The 20,889-nt window shown below is 39.6% G+C and overlaps 1 protein-coding gene across 4 annotated transcripts in view; it reads left to right on the top strand.

The window, feature by feature from the left end:
• The window catches only part of MLLT10 (MLLT10 histone lysine methyltransferase DOT1L cofactor), a 209,436-nt gene that overhangs the window by 41,589 nt on the left and 146,958 nt on the right, over positions 1-20,889 (top strand). For 3 of the 4 annotated variants that reach the window (XM_054020656.1, XM_054020659.1, XM_054020657.1), the window contains exon 5: positions 12,295-12,404. The exons of the other annotated variant lie outside the window; for it this stretch is intronic. In XM_054020656.1, the coding sequence (XP_053876631.1) occupies positions 12,295-12,404 (110 nt within the window). The remainder of the gene's footprint in view (positions 1-12,294; positions 12,405-20,889) is intronic. 4 annotated transcript variants of the gene reach the window in all.

A 20,889-nucleotide genomic window follows, 5' to 3' on the forward strand; every position in this document is an offset into this window, starting at 1 on the left:
TGATCGTGGTGGGTGGGAGGCTCTGGGAGGGAGGGGGATGTGCTGATCAGCAGGTCGACTCGGGAAGAAAACTTTATTTGCCTCCTCCATCACAAGATTTCAGAAACCATTTGTTGCAATTTTTGGATTGAGACTTCTGCCGCTGCTCTCTTGTTGCTTTTCTTGCAAGTTATCTGGATTCGATGGTGTCATGTGAGGCTGAATCCAGCTGTGTTAGGAACTAAGTTCCCTCTAAGCTGTGCTGCCACGTGGCTGCGTAGCAAGCTATCCAGGGCTGTGCAGGCAGGGAGAGGCCCAGCCCCCGCCCCAGAGCTGCCGTGGCCAGGGAGAGGCACCTTTCCCCACTGCAGCCCCAGGCAGCCTGCACCTCAGAGCCCGCACCCTGAGTACCCTCCCACACTCCAAGCCTCACAGCCCCACCCCCGCCACGCATCACCTCCATATTGGTGACATTAACAAAATTAATTCCGCACATGGACATAAACAATTAGAGGGAACACTGGTTAGGAAGCACTTTGTCAATAGCTGTACACTACAGAATATTATGATGTTCTTGCCTAGTATTTTGATAGGTCACTATCTCCTATTCTTCCCAGAGCTCTCTGAAATTAAAATTCCAAGGATATACCATTAAAACAAATCCTTCCCTCTGATGTGAAAGGTGTGCCTCAACCTCAAAATATAGACTGTTTATGAGAAGAATACAACTTTTTCTTCTTTGCCCTTTCCCTGTCTCTAGTCTGAGCCCAAAGGTGAGATGCAGAGTGCTTTTAACTGATTTTCATTCTGGTTGCTAAGCTGATCTTTAAAAGTTTTGCTAGATAGTATAATACTTTACTTTCATTATAACTATTAATGACAGAAAGTATGTTGATTAAAAAAATCCAGTGCAAAAAATTCAGTTGTTACTGTTTAGGTTATTCTGTTATCTAATTTAAAAAAGTAAACAAGGAAAAAAAGAGTAATCAAGCAGGAAACTTCTGTCTTGACAACTTGATGCAAAGTAGGAATGCAAGAATATGTGTTAGCATTATTGTAGAAACACTCGAAATCAGTTTAAAAGTTTTTTATATATATTTAAACTAGGACTGTCAAGCGATTAATCGCACTGTCAAACAATAATAGAATATCATTTATTTAAATATTTTTGGATGTTGTCTACATTTTCAAATATATTGATTTTAATTACAACACAGAATACAAAGTGTATGTGCTCACTTTATATTTTTGATTACAAATATTTGGTATTTACAAAACAAAATAAATGATATTTTTCAATTCACCTAATACAAGTACTGTAGTGCAATCTCTTTATCATGAAAGTTGAACTTACAAATGTAGAATTATGTACAAAAAATAACTGCATTGAAAAATAAAACAATGTAAAACTTTAGAGTCTACAAGTCCACTCAGTCCTACTTCAGCCAATCACTCAGACAAACAAGTTTGTTTACTATTTGCAGGAGATAATGCTGCCCACTTCTTGTTTACAATGTCACCTGAAAGTGAGAACAGATGTTCGCATGGCCCTGTTGTAGCCGGCATCATAAGATATTTACGTGCCAGATGCGCTAAAGATTCATATGTCCCTTCATGCTTAAACCAGCATTCCAGAGGACATGTGTCCATGCTGATGATGGGTTCTGCTCAATGACAATCCAAAGCAGAGCGGACCGACGGATGTTCATTTTCATCATCCGAGTCAGATGCCACCAGCAGAAGGTTGATTTTTCTTTTTTGGTGGTTCGGGTTCTGTAGTTTCCGCATCAGAGTGTTGCGTTTTTAAGATTTCTGAAAGCCTGCTCCACACCTCGTCCCTCTCAGATTTTGGAAGGCACTTCAGATTCTTAAACCTTGGGTTGAATGCTGTATCTATCCTTAGAAATCTCACACTGGTACCTTCTTTGCGTTTTGTCAAATCTGCTGTGAAAGTGTTCTTAGAATGAACATGTGCTGGGTCATCATCTGAGACTGCTATAACATAAAAATATATGGCAGAACGTGGGTAAAACAGAACAGGAGACATACAAAGAGTTCAGTCACAAATTTAATTAATGCATTATTTTTTTAATGAGCATTATCAGCATGGAAGCATGTCCTCTGGAATGGTGGCTGAAGCATGACGGGGCATATCTGGCACATAAATACCTTGCAACGCCAGCTTCAAAAGAATGCCTGTTCTCACTTTCAGGTGACATTATAAATAAGAAGCAGGCAGCAGTATCTCCCGTAAATGTAAACAAACTTGTTTGTCTTAGCGATTGGCTGAACAAGAAGTAGGACTGAGTGGACTTGTAGGCTCTAAAAGTTTTACATAGGTTTGTTTTTGAGTGCAGTTATGTAACAAACAAAAAAATCTACATTTGTAAGTTACACTTCCACAGTAAAGAGATTGCACTACAGTACTAGTGTGAGGTGAACTGAAAAATATTTTTTATCATTTTTACAGTGCAAATATTTGTAATAATAATAAGGTAAAGTGAGCACAGTACACTTTGTATTCTGTGTTGTAATAGAAATTAATATATTTGAAAATGTAGAAAAAAAATTCAGAAATATTTAATACATTTCGGTTGGTATTCTATTTTTTAACAGTGCGATTAATCGCGATTAATTTTTTTAATCGCAGTTAATTATTTTGAGTTAATCGCATGAGTTAACTGCAATTAATCGACAGCCCTAATTTAAACACATTTGATTTAGCAATTGTTAAACCCTAATGTTTATCATGTACATATCACTGCATTTTTAGAGGACTGAGCAAATATTAACTTTTAAAATCAGCTACTAAAATAACCAATTAGTTTCAAAAGTTTTATCTCATTTTCAGTGCTTTGGAACAAAAACAGTGTTTTTAGCCCTGCTTAAGATCATCCTGCTGGGAAATATGAAGATGTCTACCTCCATTTAGAGAGCCAACAGCTCGTTTAACTGATTGTAGATACTGAAGCATGTATTTCTAAAAAGTATTTAGAAAAACAATGTCACAATATAGTTTTCTGTAGTAAATACTTAAAGTACTTTAAGTACTACTATAACTAATCACTGGAAGGTTCTCTTTTGTGTGGTGTTTGAAGACCCAGCAAAATCCATAAGATTGTGTAAAAAGTAGAGTTTCCTGTATTACTTGTGCTTATCTTTGATTAAATTAGCCTATCCAGTAAATTGCAAAGAATATTAATATTGAATTTTAGGATTTGACAATAACGGTCAATAACGCTATCTTTGTGATTTCCCACTGCATGTTGGTTTTGAATGGATTTTGTGTCTCACCATTTTGTTTGGTGTTACTGTGTGGTGTTAAATAGCTGTCATATTGTGCCCAAGTGATAAGTATTTCAGTGATAGAGTTTGTTTGCATGTTCCTATATGTGACCTGCTCTGTGATTATTGTAGATGAAGTATAATTATATGGCTCTTTCCATATAAATCCTGAGACTGCTGCTATTTCAGTGGTTCTCAAAGTTTTGTACTGGTGACCCTTTTCAGAGCACGCCTCTGAGTGCGGACCCCCCCCATATAAATTAAAACCACTTTTTTTTAATATATTTAACACCATTCTAAATGCTGTAGGCAAGGCGGGGGTTGGGGTGGAGGCTGACAGCTCATGACCCCCCATGTAATAACCTCGGTACCCTCTGAGCGGTCCTGATCTCCAGTTTGAGATCCCCTGTGCTATTGTATTATGAAGTAAAAGTTAGAAATGTTTAGGTTTTTGAAATGTAGATTGTTGTAAGAAGAAATTGTATTAGAAATTCCTGGATTAAGTCTGTAATACTTGAAATGCTTGTGGTTGAAGAATTTAAAACAAAGCTTTAATTGAATAATTTTGTTTTTAAATATGTATTGTGTACTGAATTCTTATAATATTGCAAGGAAAATATGTTTGCTTAACTTTGAGCTATGAATTGGTTTTAACATTGACTTGAAAAACAATTTGGTTGTACGTTTAAAACACTTCATACTATTAGTAATAATGCCATGTAAGCAGGTAGTGTTTCTCTCCTGTTCCTAAGACAGTACATACACTGGATAAGGTGCAAGTTCACCTTTTGGGGTTTTCATTATTTTTAACTTAAATTATAAACTTTTTGCCAGGGGCCTCATTTCAGAAAACTTTTTTTGTGGGGGAGAGGAAAGTTGTGAGCATACAGAACGTTATATGTAATTATATCCTTCAAAGCTGGTGTGGGGTGGGGAGTAGAAAACATAATGGAGCATTTAGATCTATACAGACATTGGGGGAGGGAAGAGCAACGGCAAATGATGCCCCTGTATCTTGTTAGAGTTTGCTTCTGGTTCCCTGAAAGGATCCCTCTGCTTTTCACCTTTAGTTCCCTGTGGGTCCACAAACTTTTTGTTATAACCTGAATTGGAACTAATAGGACCCACCAGATCTCTGCCGGTTCAAATCAGCAGACCAGCGATGAATTTCTATTCAGGATTCTAGACTCTGACACCTATTACATCATTGCTGAATATTAATTATGTGCAAAACTTTAGACTGATTAAACTTGCAAACGACAATACCACATCGCAGTTACTGCTTTTCAGTGAATTAACATTTCCTTTGGATAGCTAAACTAGTAAAATTTAAGAGATCATATTCTGATACATGTATTTACAAAGATTAAAGGCCAAACAAAATTAATAAAAAAACCCCACAACAGAATAATAGTGCATATTTATTTTCTCACCTGTATGTGTCTAAATCCAAATAAAAATCTCCACATTCTTATGTAAACAGAGAACTGAAAGTTACAAAGGGTGTACTGTCTTTTTTTTCCAGACTCTTTAGGGAATGAAACCTTATTAAAAGTCCAAACTTTCAAAGCTAATAGCAACAAATAAACCAGTAAACAGTAATATCATTACTATGAAACACAATAACATAATTTAATTTTGGATGAAGTTTTCTGATAGGAGCTATTGTAAGAGAAAGGAAACATTAACTAGCTGCATTAGTAATTTTTTTCACCTCAGCCCAGAAAGCTGCATGTTTTGAAAGGGTAAGAAACATTCCCTGCTGTGAATCAACTAGAAAGTGAATCTGAAAATAAAATTTTAATTACAGGTAGTATTTCTGAGTATCTTGTGGTGTGACCAGAACTGAAAAACTTTGACATTATATAATCTTTTAGACTGGAAGCTTGACTCTTACCCAAGACTCTTGGGTATATTGACCCTTTTAAGACCAATGAGAGAAGTCTATTTAATAAGGGAAATTAAAGCAGCAATAAATTTATTTATTTATTTATTTATATATATAAAAAAATGAAATGTAATGGAAAAAGGGGAAAGTTGGTAGCTGTAAATTAGTAGTTATTAAATTAGTAGTTATTAAAAGCAGGCAATTCATAAAGGAAGCTAAAAGGTATCAATGAAAATCTGTGGCCAGTGGTGCAGGATTTGCCCCATTGTCCTACACTTTGCTGAAGTTTATGGGAATTTTCCATGAGTTCAATGGGAACAGGATCGGGCCTAAAAAGAGGTTTTAAAAATCTATCTGAAACAAAAGAAATTCTAACCGTGACGTAGGACCATAACTATATAAGGGTGGTAAGATTGTCAATAATAGTGCAGAAAAAGGCAGAAGTGTTCAAAAATACAGTAAAAGCTGTGTTATCTGGCACTTTACCAAATGGAAAGATCTATAAATCAGCATTTCTGATCTTCGTTCAAAGTGTGGTTTATAGTCCGGTTGGCGTGAGGCCAGCAGGCTCCCTACTTGGCTCTGCATGGCTCCTTGGAAGCAGTGACATGTCCCTGCTGCTCCTAGGCAAAGGAACGGCCACGAGGGGTTTGGAGTGCAGGAGGGTGTGCGGGGCTGGGTTTTGGGGTACAAGCTCTGGGAGGGAGTTTGGATGCGGGAGGGGGCTTGGGGCAGGGGGTTGGTGCGTGGGAGGGGGTGTGGGGTGCCGGATCTGGATGGCGCTCACCTGGGGCAGCTCCCCGCGAACTGTGATCTGTCCCTGCAGCTCCTAGGAGGAGGCATGGCTAGGTGGCTCTGTGCACTGGCCCTGCCCCACTGGTCCCCTCTGTGCACTGGCTCCATAGCTCCCATTGGTCGGGAACTGCGGCCCATGGGAGCTGTGGGGTCAGCGCCTGCGGGCGGAGGCAGCTGCCTAGCCACCCCTCTGCCTAGGAGCAGCAGGAACAGGTCACTGCTTGCGGGGAGCCACCCAAGGTGAGGGCCGCCTGGATGCAGCACCCCGCCCCTGCACCCCCTCTCGCACCCAAACTCTCTCCCTCGTAGTTATTTGGAATTTTTCGGCACCCCTCATTTCCCCCAAAATGCTGGATAAAAAAGCTTTTACTGTATTTCTATTCTGTATTTAGAAAAGCTTGATCACGTAGGCCTATCTGACAGTGATAATGAAATTTCTAATCCCACAGTAAGTAGGCATGATTTTAAACAGGTTCTAAGAAAGTTAAATGTGTGTGGTCCTACAGGACCAAATAACTTGCACCCAAGAATTTTATATGAATTAGCCAAGGAGCTCTGAGTTATTGATATTGTTTAACCAATCTTGGAACAGTAAGGAAGTTAAGGAGGACTGGAAAAAACCCTAATGTGTCAATATTTAAAAACGATAAATAGGATGACCTGAGTAAATATAGGCTGGTTAGCTTGTTGCTGAATCCAGGCAAAATCATGGCAAGTCTGATGCGGAATGCACTCACATAAATAATCAAAGGATGGCAGTTTTAAAATTAATACCAGTCAACATGGTTTTATGGAAAATAGGTCTTTTCAAACACATTTGATATTGTTTTTGATGAGATTACAAGCTTGTTTGATTAAAAAAATAACTTTTTTCACATAGTAGACCTCTGTAAGGCATTTGATTTATTACCACATAACATTGTGAATAAAAAATTAGCACAAAATTAGTGTAGCACATATTAAATGAATTTAAACTAGCTAACAGGGAGCTCTCAAAGCAGCTGTATGGAGAATCATTATTCAGAGAGGGTGTTTTTAACAGGGTCCTGAAATGATCTGTGTTTGGCCTAATGCAATTTGATGTCTCTATCGAGGACCTGGAGAAAGTATAGAATCATTGGTGGTAAAGTTTGAAGATGATACCAAAAATTGGTGAATGGTAAATGATTGAAACAGGTCAATTCTACAAAATATGCTGGATCTCTTGTTAAGATGGGCTCATTTGGAATACCTGTTTTTCAGTACCCCCAAATGCAATATCCTGCATCTCTGAATTGAGAGTGTAGGTCACACTTGTAGTCTCTCATATTATATGTTGGAAAGTAGTGACTGAAAAGGACTTGAAAAATATGGTAGATAGCCAACAGAGTAAGAGCTAGTATGTGGGGGATGAGAGATCTAACATGATCTTTGGATGTATATGATTGGAAAGTAGAAGTAGTGAGGTGGTATTGCCTCTGCATACAGCACTGGTGAGACCATTATTGAACTATTCAGTCCAGTTCTGATGTCCATACTTAAAAGAATGTTGGCAAATTGGAAAGGCTTCAGAAAAGAGCTAAAAGAATTTGCTGTCTGGAAAATCTGCAATGAGGGACTAATGTTCAACCTTCTTAATTTGTTCAAGAGAAGGTTAAAAGGTGACTTAATAACGGTACATAAGTATCTACGTGCAGAGATGATGTCTGGTACTAGAAGACTCTTTAATCAAGCCGACAAAACCATAGCCAAGTCCAATGGCAGGAAGTTGAATCTAGACAAAGCTAGACTAGAAATTAAGCACTTTTTTTTAATAGTGAGGGAATCATTGGAACAGCTTTTACAGAGAATCCACCCCATCACTGTCTCTTGATGCATTTAAATCAAGATTGAATATGTTTCTAAAATATGTGCGCTAGCTCAGACAGAAGATATGGGCTTCATGCATGAATTGCTGGGCAAAATTCTATGGCCTGTGTTATGCTGGATTAGACTAGATGTTCCTAATGATCATTCTGGCCTTAAAATCTATTAGAATTTTGACTGCAAGACCTCAAGGAAGATTTGGTATCCCAGTAGAGATGCCTGCAAGAAGGAAACTGTGGGTAAGGGGCTGTTTGCTTTATTTGAACTTTGCTCAAAGACTTTTTAACTTGCCACTTGATCTCTGGGGAGAAAGGCACGTCATACCCCCATGACTTATCATATTATTTGTTTTGAAGAGCTCCATGTGACCTGCTACACTCCCTTCTGAAAATATCACAATCTGTCAATTGTTAATAAGACAGAAGGTACCAACTGGAAGCTCAGAAATGCCTATTTTTAAAAAGTGAAGTACACTTGAAAATATAGTTTATTCATAGTGAGAAACTTTTTACCTTTCAAATTCCTGGTCTGAGGAAAAATAGATGGATTTTTTCTTTTATGTCCCATTAGTCTTGCCAACTCATGAGACTCTCAAAAAATTCTGGTATTTGGTGGTTTTTTTTTCTCTTAAATTCCTGCTCCTGGAGTTGGATGATTGTGAGAATCTTGCCTTTAGTTTAATAAAAAATAAGTTTCTAGCCCTCATGGTTGTGAAGAAAAGATTGGAAAATATTGAACTCTAGACATTGAAAATCATAAGGCAAATAAAAAGAACCCATCTTTTTTTAAATGTCATTATTTTTAAACTAATATAATGATTTTTTGTGCCTGACTTATGCTTTCTGAAATGCTTGGGGTTAGCAATACTGGGCCTTTTGTCAGAGAAGGAAAACTTCTTTTAAAGCAACCTAAAAATAACATTTTGTTTTAAAGCCTTTGAGACTTTTCTTTGGAAATAAGAGTAGAAATCTGAGGGGGTTTTTTCAATTAAAAAAAAAATACAGATACCAATACAAGCAGGGGAAAAGTAAGAGAACATGAAAATGTGACTGGATATTTACCCCTGTAGCTTAGAAAAATCTGAAAAGTCTACTGTGGTTCTACCTGGCTTCGGTAGTGATTGACAAACTGGTAGCTGTGATGATGGTGGTTGATAGTGTTTCTTAAAAGGCTGTCACTGAAGACAAAGGGCAGCTATATTCGGTTCTGACCAGAAAGTATATAATAGTGAAAGTATGGGCTAGTAATTGCCAAAGGTAAGTATTGTTTTAGAAACAAATTAAAAGTATATTTATTTTGGGGGGGTTGTCTGTTAGGAGCTCCCAGGGGCTGCTGTTCCAAAGCAAGAATAAACCTCGCCTCATGTTATGTCAACTGTCAAAGATCCCTCTAGGGTGGGCTCACAGCCACAAATGTATATGGCATGGGAAGCCTTTCTGGGGCTCTCTGCAGCTGGAAGCAGTTTAAGGCTTCCACCTCCCTTAATCCTATATTTATATATGGGACAGGCATGACAGGAGCCAATGACTCCCTTCCCGCCCCCACTACTAAGATACTAGCAGAGAAGATGGCAACATAGCAGTGTTCACAGGGGGAGATGTAGACAGGAACCCTTTCACCCCCATCTACCTATTTGGGAGGCACTGAACATTAAGAACCTCCATTCTCCATAATATTTCGTGAGGAAGCCTTAGATGCTCCATCTTGAGTGTCTCAGAAGATGTCTTATTCCTGCTTTGGGGAATGGGTCTCCTAGAGGTCTCTATAGTGCTAATTTAAAAAAAAAATCATTATTATTTATATGTTAATATTGTATATTGATATTGTATAAACCAGAATAAATAGACTTTAACTGTAGGCAACTATTAGTCCTGGGCCTCACTGTTTGTTCTTTGTAGTGAAGGTCCAGTATAGAGCAGCCTTCAGTGAAAAACTCAGCTTGGCTGTAATTAGAAGACCTTGAAACTGAGACACTGGATTTGCAGTGGAAATTCCTCACTCAAAGAGTTAAGATACTTCATTTTAGTCAGACTTTTTATAAAAAGAGAGGATATCTTTTCAGTGTCTTGGATATTTTGTAGATTAGTTACTGTAAATAGGAATTGGATAATTCCACAGTCTGTAGCCAATAACAAGATGTATCTTGCCTGCTAATAACTGATGTAAGAAATTAGGAAGAAAGTGCTGAGCGGCTCTCTGTTGCCCTTCTACAATGTTAGTGGATTTTTCAGATTAGTGACATTTTTACTGTATTGAACACTTTTCCAGATAGGAAAATCATTAGTATGATACTTCATGTGGAACACACTCACTTTTAATACTGTTGCTGTAAGTGTGTTTTTAATAGTGTAGTGGCAGGAAGCCTAAAGCCTTAGCAAAGCCCTTGTATACTTTTATTTCCTGGAGTCACATTCCCATTAGCTGCTATGTTTTCAGCCAGAAGGATGGGTCAGGAAGGAAAGGGGCAGGCCTATGTGGGTCCTCCAAAGTTGTTGTTTACAATGCTTTATGAATTAGTCTTCAGGGTTTGTTTTTAAAAGAAATCAAGTTAGCAATTTACAAAATGACTATCTGTAAGAAAGGAGGGTAGTGTATGTGAAGAGTTCTACAAAAAGCCATGTGGAGAAAACAGTAAAATAGAACAAGTAATTGAAGAATAAAATACTAATATGGTATGCCAAAGCTTGCCAGTCAATGAATGTTGCTAACTATAACCATTACCTGATTTAGTTTTGAATTTTCTAGACAGATTAAAGTATTATGCCAGCATTTACTGAGAAAAACATCAGTTTCGTTTAAAAAAAAGTTAAGAATCATCATCAGTCTGAGACCATTAGAGAACCAAGAACCAGCCTTGTGCAGTTTGTTTTTCTAACCATGAAGAGAACTGATTGGAAAGCAAAACCTGCATTCTGTGATATGTTCCACTCATATTAATACCAGTCTAGAGAGTTAATAATACTGACTATTATAAGTTGATGCTAACTTGTTAGAACAAGTATGTTTGGGAGTCAAGATGCTTCAGTTTTGATATTATGAAGTTGGGAAACTTAAGACTGAATATTGTAGTTTTAAAAACATTTTGGAAGACTCTCGTAATTGTGTTGGAGCTGTAGGGTATTTTTCTATTATTGCATGCATCAATACAGAGGGAGTTTTTTGATAACCGGGGAAAAAATCAACAGCTCATTCTACTCAAAATATCTAATTTTCCATTATTTGAAATGAATGTGAATATTTAGGGCACATAGTGAGCAGTTTGAATATAGGGATCATGCAGTTTATTTTTAAGGAGAATCCCACATATATTGCTAGTCTTGTGACAAAATACTGCACTGTGCACCATCCAGATAATTTCTGTTCTGGGGGAGTATAAGATACTGCCTAAATGATTTAGGCACACCAAATTTCTTTTGAGTTGCAGCACCTCTGCACTGAATATTTTTACTGTTATAATGCATGGAACTCTTTATATTAATAAGTGGCTCATTCATATTAACTGCCTAGTAGTTTGTGTGTAAAACAGTTCAAGGTAGAATATGGTGTATTCTTGAATAGCAAAGTAACTTTCAAGTTGAGCTGTCTGTGATGAAACAGTAGCAAATACGATAAACTGTGTTCTTCAGCTGGCACAAATTGTTGACTCCCTTGGGAACAAAAGAAAACCTAGAATTAGGTAGGCTCCTTTCTAGGTCAGGAATCTGTGCAAACTGCTAGGAAAGTGAGACAAACAGGTTTTTATTCCCCTTGAAATATTAATCAAGATCTACCAAAAGGTGGTAAGTGACAAAATATTTATTAATGAGCCCATGCTGATGTTTTGTAGTGAGACTATCAATATGAAGATGAAAAGCAAATATGGGGTTTACATATTGGAGTTAACAAGAGAGGAGACTGATCAAATAGTATTTTGTTCTTACTGTGGTGAAAGGTTATGGGAAAAGAACCCTTTGGGGTAGAATGGTTATTAACTGAACCCATGAATCTAGTAGTCAAAATAAAATTCATCTAATGAGCTTAAGAGAAAATAACCCAATATGCAAAAGAAAGATTACATGGATGACAAAACTCACATAAATACTAGATATTCATAAAATATTTCTCTGCACAAATTGTTTCAAAATTTAAGGAATGAGTGCAATTTATTTTAAATGTTGAGCTTGTTGGTTCAAAGAATCCTAAGGAATCATCTCTTCTTCCATCAGTGTATTAGGATTTGTTTGGATAAATCATTACCTTTACCATTCCATCAGTATTATGTCTAAATTCTCTACACTTTGAGACAGTAGACTCTTGAAAATGTATTGCAGCCAATCCTACCTTTGCATGCTATGATATGGTAAAGAATCTTTTTTTTAAAGTAACTTAAATCTGCAATGTTCTAAATAATTAAAACAGTACATGGCAAAACATGCTGTGAAAGGTTCTCTTTGCTGTAATTGAAATATCCTTTGAGTTTTTAAAAGGCCTTAAAAATAAAATGCAATTATAACTTTTTGTAGGTTGGGCTCATGTGGTTTGTGCCCTGTACATTCCCGAGGTGCAGTTTGCAAATGTTTCTACAATGGAACCTATCGTGTTGCAGTCTGTTCCTCATGATCGTTATAATAAGGTATAATTATGTGTGTGTTTATGGCTTATGTCTCTGTATGTGACTTCATTATTTAAAAAAAAACTGTGATCTTTAGTTTTAAGCTTGTTAAAATACAATTTTAAAGTCAAGCATATAACTGGTACTTTGCATTTTTTTTAAAGTATAATTTAACTTGAATGTATTGCATTAAACTTTTTACAATATGCTTATTTTTCATACATAAAACAAAGCATTAGAGCATAAAAATTTTCTGCTATGTAATTTTTATACAAAATTCCAAGATTTAATAAAGCATGATTAATACAATGTTCTTCATTGCAGTATACCACAATGTCTTATTGAAATACTTATAACTTACATGGTGTAAATTATCTGCTTAGCTATCTCCTTTATTCCAAAATATTCTATTGGTTTAAAAATATTGTAATTTTTTTATTAATGTTTTCAAAATAGATCCCTGGGGTAATAAATACTTCGTTAAATTCTAGCTTCAATCTTTTTAGTAACTGTTTCTATTAACACTTCTTTAGATGTTGATATGACTATTCATAAACAAGAGTATTTTTTTTGTATGTTAAGAACATAAAGGTTATATTAATCTATTACTGCTAGATCCAGCAAACCATTATTGACCTAAGTAATACCATTAATTTCAGTGGAATCATTTGTATGTATAAGGACTACTCATGTAAGTAAGGGTTTATAGGATTGAGCTGTTTTTCTTTTCTAGTCTCACAACACTTAATTTTTTACTCAGTGTGTTCATTTGTGCATTTCTCTCATTTTCTACATATATCTGTCTATTAAGTTCCTACCTCTTTGTAGTTCTTATAGTTTTTCTTTATGTGCAACTGATGAGCCTTTTTTATTATCCATATATTTGCAAGCATCCCTTTTCTATTTTTAAAGAGCTGTCAAATGATTCAAAAATTAATTGCAAAATTAAAAAAAATTGTGATTAATTACAGTTTTAATCTCACTATTAAACAATAATAAAATGGAAGCATGTCCTCTGGAATGGTGCATGAAGGGGCACACGAATGTTTAACGTATCTGGCACATAAATACCTTGCAACACCAGCTACAACAGTGCCATGTAAATGTCTGTTCTCAATTTCAGCTGGCGTAAATAAAAAGCAGGCAGCAGTAACTCCCCTAAATGCAAACAAACTTGTTTGTCTTAACAATTGGCTGAAAAAGAAGGACTGAGTGGACTAGTAGGCTCTAAAGTTTTACATTGTTTTGTTTTTGAGTGCAATTATGTAACAAAACATCTACATTTGTAAGTTGTACTTTCATGATAAAGATTGCACTACAGCAGTGGTTCTCAAACTTTCTAGACTACTGTGCCCCTTTCAGGAGTCTATTTGTCTTGCGTACCCTAAGTTTCACCTCACTTAAAAACTACTTGCTTACAAAATCAGACCTAAAAATATAAAATTGTTACAGCAAACGATTAGTGAAATATTGCTTATGTTCTCATTTTGTCTGTGTGAAATTGTAGTTTGTACTGACTTTGCTAGTAGTTTTTATGTAGCCTGTTGTAAAACTAGGCAAATATCTAGATGAGTTGATGTACCTCCTGGAAGACCTCTGCTTACCCCGGGGTACACGTCCTGCTGGTTGAGAACCACTACGCTACAGTACATGTACGAAGTGAATTGAAAAATACTATTTCTTTTGTTTATCTTGATTACAGCACAAATATTTGTAATACAAATAATAATATAAAGTGAGCACTGTACATTTCGTATTCTGTGTTGCAGTTGAAATCACTATATTTGAAAATGTAGAAAACATCCAAAATATTTAAAGAAATGGTTTTCTATTAACGGTGCGATTAAAACTGCGATGAATCACGGTTAATTTTTTTAATCGAGTTAATTTGTTTTGAATTAATCGCTTGAGTTTACTGCAATTAATTGACAGTCTTAATTTTTTATCTTCATTTTTGTTTTTTACTTTCTATTATGGCTGTAGTAAGGGTCACAGCAGAATTTTCAGGGCCTGGAACAAGAAGAATAGGATTCCCTAGTAATGAAAATCTTGCACCATTTCTGGTGGTCTTCCTTTAGAGAATTTGTGGCACCTTAGAGACTAACAAATTTATTAGAGCATAAGCTTTCGTGGACTACAGCCCACTTCTTCGGATGCATATAGAATGGAACATATAATGAGGAGATATATATACACACATACAGAGAGCATAAACAGGTGGGAGTTGTCTTACCAACTCTGAGAGGCCAATTAATTAAGAGAAAAAAAACTTTTGAAGTGATAATCAAGCTAGCCGAGTACAGACAGTGTGATAAGAAGTGTGAGAGTACTTACAAGGGGAGATAGTCAACGTTTGTAATGGCTCAGCCATTCCCAGTCCTTATTCAAACCGGAGTTGATTGTGTCTAGTTTGCATATCAATTCTAGCTCTGCAGTCTCTCTTTGGAGTCTGTTTTTGAAGTTTTTCTGTTGTAATATAGCCACCCGCAGGTCTGTCACTGAATGACCAGACAGGTTAAAGTGTTCTCCCACTGGTTTTTGAGTGTTTTGATTCCTGATGTCAGATTTGTGTCCATTAATTCTTTTGCGTAGAGATTGTCCGGTTTGGCCAATGTACATGGCAGAGGGGCATTGCTGGCACATGATGGCATATATCACATTGGTAGATGTGCAGGTGAACGAGCCCCTGATGGTATGGCTGATGTGATTAGGTCCTATGATGATGTCACTTGAATAGATATGTGGACAGAGTTGGCATCGGGGTTTGTTACAAGGATAGGTTCCTGGGTTAGTGGTTTTGTTCAGTGATGTGTGGTTGCATCCGAAGAAGTGGGCTGTAGTCCACGAAAGCTTATGCTCTAATAAATTTGTTAGTCTCTAAGGTGCCACAAGTACTCCTGTTCTTCTTTTTGCGGATACAGACTAACACGGCTGTTACTCTGAAACTTTAGAGAATTGACTCACTTACTTTGTCTTTCCCCACCTCCACATTGTATTTCCCTTTTTGTGTTTCATATCTTTGCCGTTATTTTTTCTTTCACTCCTTCATATTTTCTGATCACACTCCTTTGGCTTTTCCCTGCTTTTTTCACATTCCCCTAATATCTACTACCTGATATTTTTGCTGCTTTCACTTACCAGGGTTTCAGAATGGCCCAGGCACACTTAGGGCTTGTCTACACTTAAAACAGTACAGCTGTAGTGCTTCAGTATAAACATTTCCTACGCTGATGGGAGGGATTCTCCCATTGGTGTAGATAGTCCACCTTTCTGAGAGGTGGTAGCTAGGTTGTCAGAAGAATTCTTCCATCGACACAAGGATTTAGGTCGGCTTAACTATGTTGCTCGGGGGCGGAGGGTTTTTTTTTTTTTTTTTTCTTCTTCCTGCTGGTCTCTTTGTTTGTGAAAGGTTTTTTCTTCTTTGGGTTTGTTTCAAAGTCGTGTGTGTGTGTGTGTGTGTGTGTGTGTGTGTCTGGCACCATTTCCATTTCCATTGATAGAAATTGTGTGGATAAATCTCTTTGCGCTACTTTGAAAATTTACCCTTTAATCTCTCTCATTAATTTTCTCTGCCATTCTCTATCAGTTTTTGTTTATCATCTCCTTGCTGCTAGCAGTAAAATCTTTGCAAACTGCTTGCTCAAATCATTGTTCTTACAATCAATTGATACTATTCCTACACACTAATACCCCAGTTTACATTTGGTTGGTCTGTAGCTAACTGAAAGTCCTTCACCCACTTGTCAGGCATGAATGACATGGAAATCCCAGACAAAATACTCTCTCTCTTCTAGTTTTTTAGTTTGGTGCTTTTGAGGGTGAGGTTCAAACACAGGCCTATTTTCATGTTTAGGAACCTATCTAAGGCTAGTCTGCTTGTTCTATAATGTTTAAGATATGATGGAACTTGTTTAATTGGAAATTTGGTTTGGACTTAATTTGCAGGTGCTCTCTCTCCCCCCTCCCCCCAAATCAATCATTTTGAGAACATGTGACCTAACCTTTCTTGGTCTCTCAAATTATTCTCTCTTACTAGTTTGCAGTGTTGAATCTGTGCTGGTCCCAGGATATTAGAGAGACAAAGTGGGTGAAGTAATGTATTTTATTGGACCAACTTCGGTTGATGAAAGAGACAAGTTTTCAAGCTTACACAGTGCTCTTCTTCAGGTCTGAGAAAGATACTCAGTGTCACAGCTAAATAAATACTTGGTGGAACAGATTGTTTAGCATAAGTATTTAACATATATTGTAAGAGACCATTCAAGGTGAAATGGCCAGTTAATATCTCTGGAGTCATAGGACAAAAAAATGGGGATTAGTGGGTTACAGATTGTTGTAAAAAGCCATAAATTCAATGTCTTTATTAAGGCTGTCTACACTAGCACTTTTGTTGGTCAGGGTATGAAAAAAACACCCCTCTGACTGACATAAGTTTCACCAACAAAAGTGCAGGTGCGGACAGCGCTATGTCGTCGGGAGACGCTCTCCTGCCTACATAGCTGCCTACCGCCGCGCGTTGGGTGCTCTCGCCAGCATAGAGTGGCCACACGGGAGACCTTTCAGTGGCGCAGCTGCAATGGTACAGCTGTGCAGCTGTAAGGTCTCTAGTGTAGATATAGTCAAAGTCGGTGATTTTTAGTGTCTAGCAAAGTTATGAATTTCAGCTCCTAAAATTGTCTTTTGAAGGTGCTGTGTAGGGTTCCTTTGAGGATGAGGATTGAGAGATAAGATATGGAGTGATTGCTTTATTATTTGCAGGGTCTGGTGCTGCTTTGGGTTGGTGTGTCCTAGGCCTGGTCCACATTAACCCCCCACTTCGAACTAAGATACACAACTTCAGCTACGTGAATAATGTAGCTGAAGTCGAAGTACCTTAGTTCGAACTTACCGCGGGTCCAGATGTGGCAGGCAGGCTCCCCTGTCGACTCCGTGTACTCCTCTCGCTGAGCAGGAGTACCGGCGTGGACAGCGAGCACTTCCGGGATCGATCCCAGAAGATCGATTGCTTACCGCCGGACCCAGAGGTAAGTATAGACCTACCCCTAGTCTGTGCAAGCTCCCCAGAGAGCAGGGCACACCAACTCAAAGCGGCACCAGGCCCTGCCATAACAGATGCAAAACCTGCAGACATCTCTCCATTGCTAAGATAATAAATACTTCTTACTTGCTTTTCGAGATCTGTGAGTACTGTGCATGCCTATCACAACATGTGTACTTAGATGTCCCATAACAACTATGTGAGTGAAATGAGATAGTCACTCTGCCCTTAAATTAACTTGCACAGAAAAGTGATAAGACAAAAACACCACATCATGTGTGGGTAAATATTTTTCACAAAGTGATCACTGTACATCTGACCTCTGTCCTCATCCTCAAAGGAAACCTGCACAATATCTTCAGAAGACAAACTAGGGAGCTTAAATTCATATCTTTGCTAGACACAAAAAATTATGAATTTAATGAAGACACTGGGTTTATGTTTAATACAACAATCTGTAACCCACTAAGGCCTTGGCTGCACTTGCAGATGTACAGCGCTGTGAGTTAAACCTGACTTCGTGCAGCTGAGTAGGGAAAGCGCTGCAGTCTGTCCACACTGACAGCTGCCCAGCGCACTGTCGTGGCCACATTTGCGGCAATTGCAGTGCTATTGGGAGCGGTGCATTATGGGCAGCTATCCCACAGAGCACCTTTTCCCATTCTGGCACCGTGGGAAGGGAGCGTGGTTGCGGGGGATTCTGGGTCCTGTCCCAATTCCCCGTGATGCATCGCTTCGCATCCCAGAAATCCCTTTGTTTCCGTCCACCTTTGGCGCCATCTTTCAACGGTTTCTGTGCAGCGCGATCTGTCTGCGGGAAATGGAGTCCGAACTGCTGAGGTGTATGCTGACGAGACTTGTCAGCATGTCACATTTGGCTGTCGAACTATTCCTTAAGATCCAAAGTGACAGTGAGGGTGAGGAGTCCGACGAGGCTATCGAGCCAATAACGCATACGACGCGAAATTGCTTGTGGCATTCACGGACATGCTCAGCACCGTGGAACGCTGCTTTTGGACTTGGGAAACAAGCACCGAGTGGTGGGATCACATCGTCATGGAAGTCTGGGATGACGAGCAGTAGCTGCAGAACTTTCGGATGAGAAAAGCCACTTTCATGGGACTGTGTGAGGAGCTTGCCCCCACCCTGTGGCGCAAGGACATGAGATTGAGAGCTGCCCTGCCAGTGGAGAAGCGGGTGGCTATTGCAATCTGGAAGCTGGCAACTCCAGACAGCTACTGGTTGGTCGCAAACCAGTTTGGAGTGGGAAAGTCAACGGTTGGAATCGTGTTGATGCAAGTTTGCAAGGCCATTAATTGCATCCTACTCAGAAGAACCGTGACTCTGGGTAACGTGCAGGAAATAGTGGATGGCTTTGCACAAATGGGGTTCCCTAACTGTGGAGGGGCGATAGATGGGATGCACATTCCTATTCTGGCACCACCCCACCTAGGATCCGAGTACGTTAATCGGAAGGGGTATTTCTCTATGGTTCTCCAGGCGCTTGTGGATCACCGTGGGCATTTCATTGACATTAACACAGGCTGGCCCGGAAAGGTGCATGACGCACGCATCTTTCGGAACACTTCGCTGTTCAGGAAGATGCAGGCCGGGACTTTTTTCCCAGAGCGGAAGATCATGGTAGGGGAAGTTGAAATGCCCATTGTGATCCTTGGAGATCCCGCTTACCCGTTAATGCTGTGCTCATGAAACCCTACACAGGGAGCCTTGACAGCAGCAAGGAACCGTTCAACTACAGGCTGAGCCGGTGCCGAATGACTGTGGAGTGTGCCTTTGGCCGTTTAAAGGGCCGCTGGCGATCTCTGTATGGGAAGCTGGACTTGGCCGAAAACAGCATCCCCGCGGTTATATCCGCGTGCTGTGCCCTCCATAATATTTGTGAAGGGAAGGGTGAAAGCTTCACTCAGGTATGGACCTCCGAGGTTCAACACCTGGAGGCTGAATTTGCACAGCCAGAGAGCAGGGCTATTACAGGGGCCCAGCGTGGGGCTGCAAGGATTAGGGATGCCTGGAGGGAGCAATTTGAGGCTGAAAACCAGCAGTGATATCTGGTGCCTTGCACGGGAGTGAAGTGCAGTAGTTCCAATCTTTAGGAATCAGTGTCTGCTTAGCAGACAAGCAGACTTGCAGTGCCTGTTTATTTCCTGGGCTAAGGAGTCTTTACTTTATGCAATAATAAAGAATGTTTTCAAAGCCAAAGAATCCATTTATTGAAAAGAAACAAGGGGGTGGAGTGGGGAACAGTACAATCACAGATTCGTGTATGTCCTGTCTGGTGTGCTGTGCAGTGAGTGCTGCACTTCAGGACAGCTATACTGCATGGTGATGGGGGTTGAGTGCAGAGGGTAAGGGTCATGGGTTTCAGGGCTGGGTGGTGAAGATTCTGGTGTTGGAGGCAGCGGGTTGCGTGAAGAACATGGAACTTGGGGAAAGTGGGTTGGAGGTGACAGTGGGGCACAACGGAAAGAGTTTTGGGACAAGGGCTGTGGGGGGGGTGGCGTTTGCGTTTGCAGTACTGCTCCTCTTTCTGCATGGCTACCAGCTCCTGGATAGCGTCTGCTTGGCGCTCCAGGATGCTTATGAGCCTATCAGTGCTTTGCTGCCGGTGCGCGGTGCTTTGCCGCAGGTGCGCTGCGTTTTCCTGGCGGATCCTGCTTTCTCTCTCCCTCCAGTCCTGTGCTTTCTCATTCTCTTTAATAGATTGCTGCATCACTTCTTGCAGCATGTCTTCTTTGCTTTTTCGCGGTCTCTTCCTGAGCCTTTGCAGCCTCTGAGCACGTGATTAGAGGGACGGCTGAGGTCTCAAGGTCGATGCAGCTGAATAGGCAAAATGCAACATTTAACAGAGGCAGCATTGTTTATACAAGACAGAGTAATGATTCCCCCCACACTTAAGGAGTAGAAAACACACAGGGTCTACACAATAGCATAATTTTCCCGTCCGAAACAGAGCACACATCCCACGGGAGCCTCAAAATGGTGAGTAAGGGGGACTGATTGTTTCAGGGCTGTACTGTCCTCTGGGTTTCTGTGCCTTGGGGAGAGCCAACAGCGTCAGGGGGCACCTACACTGAACACTGTCCCAACATTTTCCACAGGAGTTCGTCCTGGATGATATCTCGCTGCTGAGGGTGACCTGGGAAGCAAGGGAGGGTCTTCTACTGCAATGCGGTTTCCGCCCTGGCCCATATGCAGCTTGCCTGTGTGCAGCAATGGTCCCCCCGCCCCTTGCGGCACAGTGGTGCAGACACGTTAGCCTGGCTGGGACAAGGACCACAGTGGCTCTCCCGATAAACCTGCGCAAGCTCATTGCACACATTCTGGATGAGACATTCGAGGAGATTACTGAGGCCGATTACCACGATGTGATAAACCACATCAATGCACTATTCCGCATCTAAGCATGCATGCCTAACCCTCCTCTCCCAAAGAGCCTGCATGGAAAAA

The sequence above is a fragment of the Malaclemys terrapin genome, chromosome 2 (assembly GCF_027887155.1).
Source record: "Malaclemys terrapin pileata isolate rMalTer1 chromosome 2, rMalTer1.hap1, whole genome shotgun sequence".
NCBI classification, from domain to species: domain Eukaryota; kingdom Metazoa; phylum Chordata; order Testudines; family Emydidae; genus Malaclemys; species Malaclemys terrapin.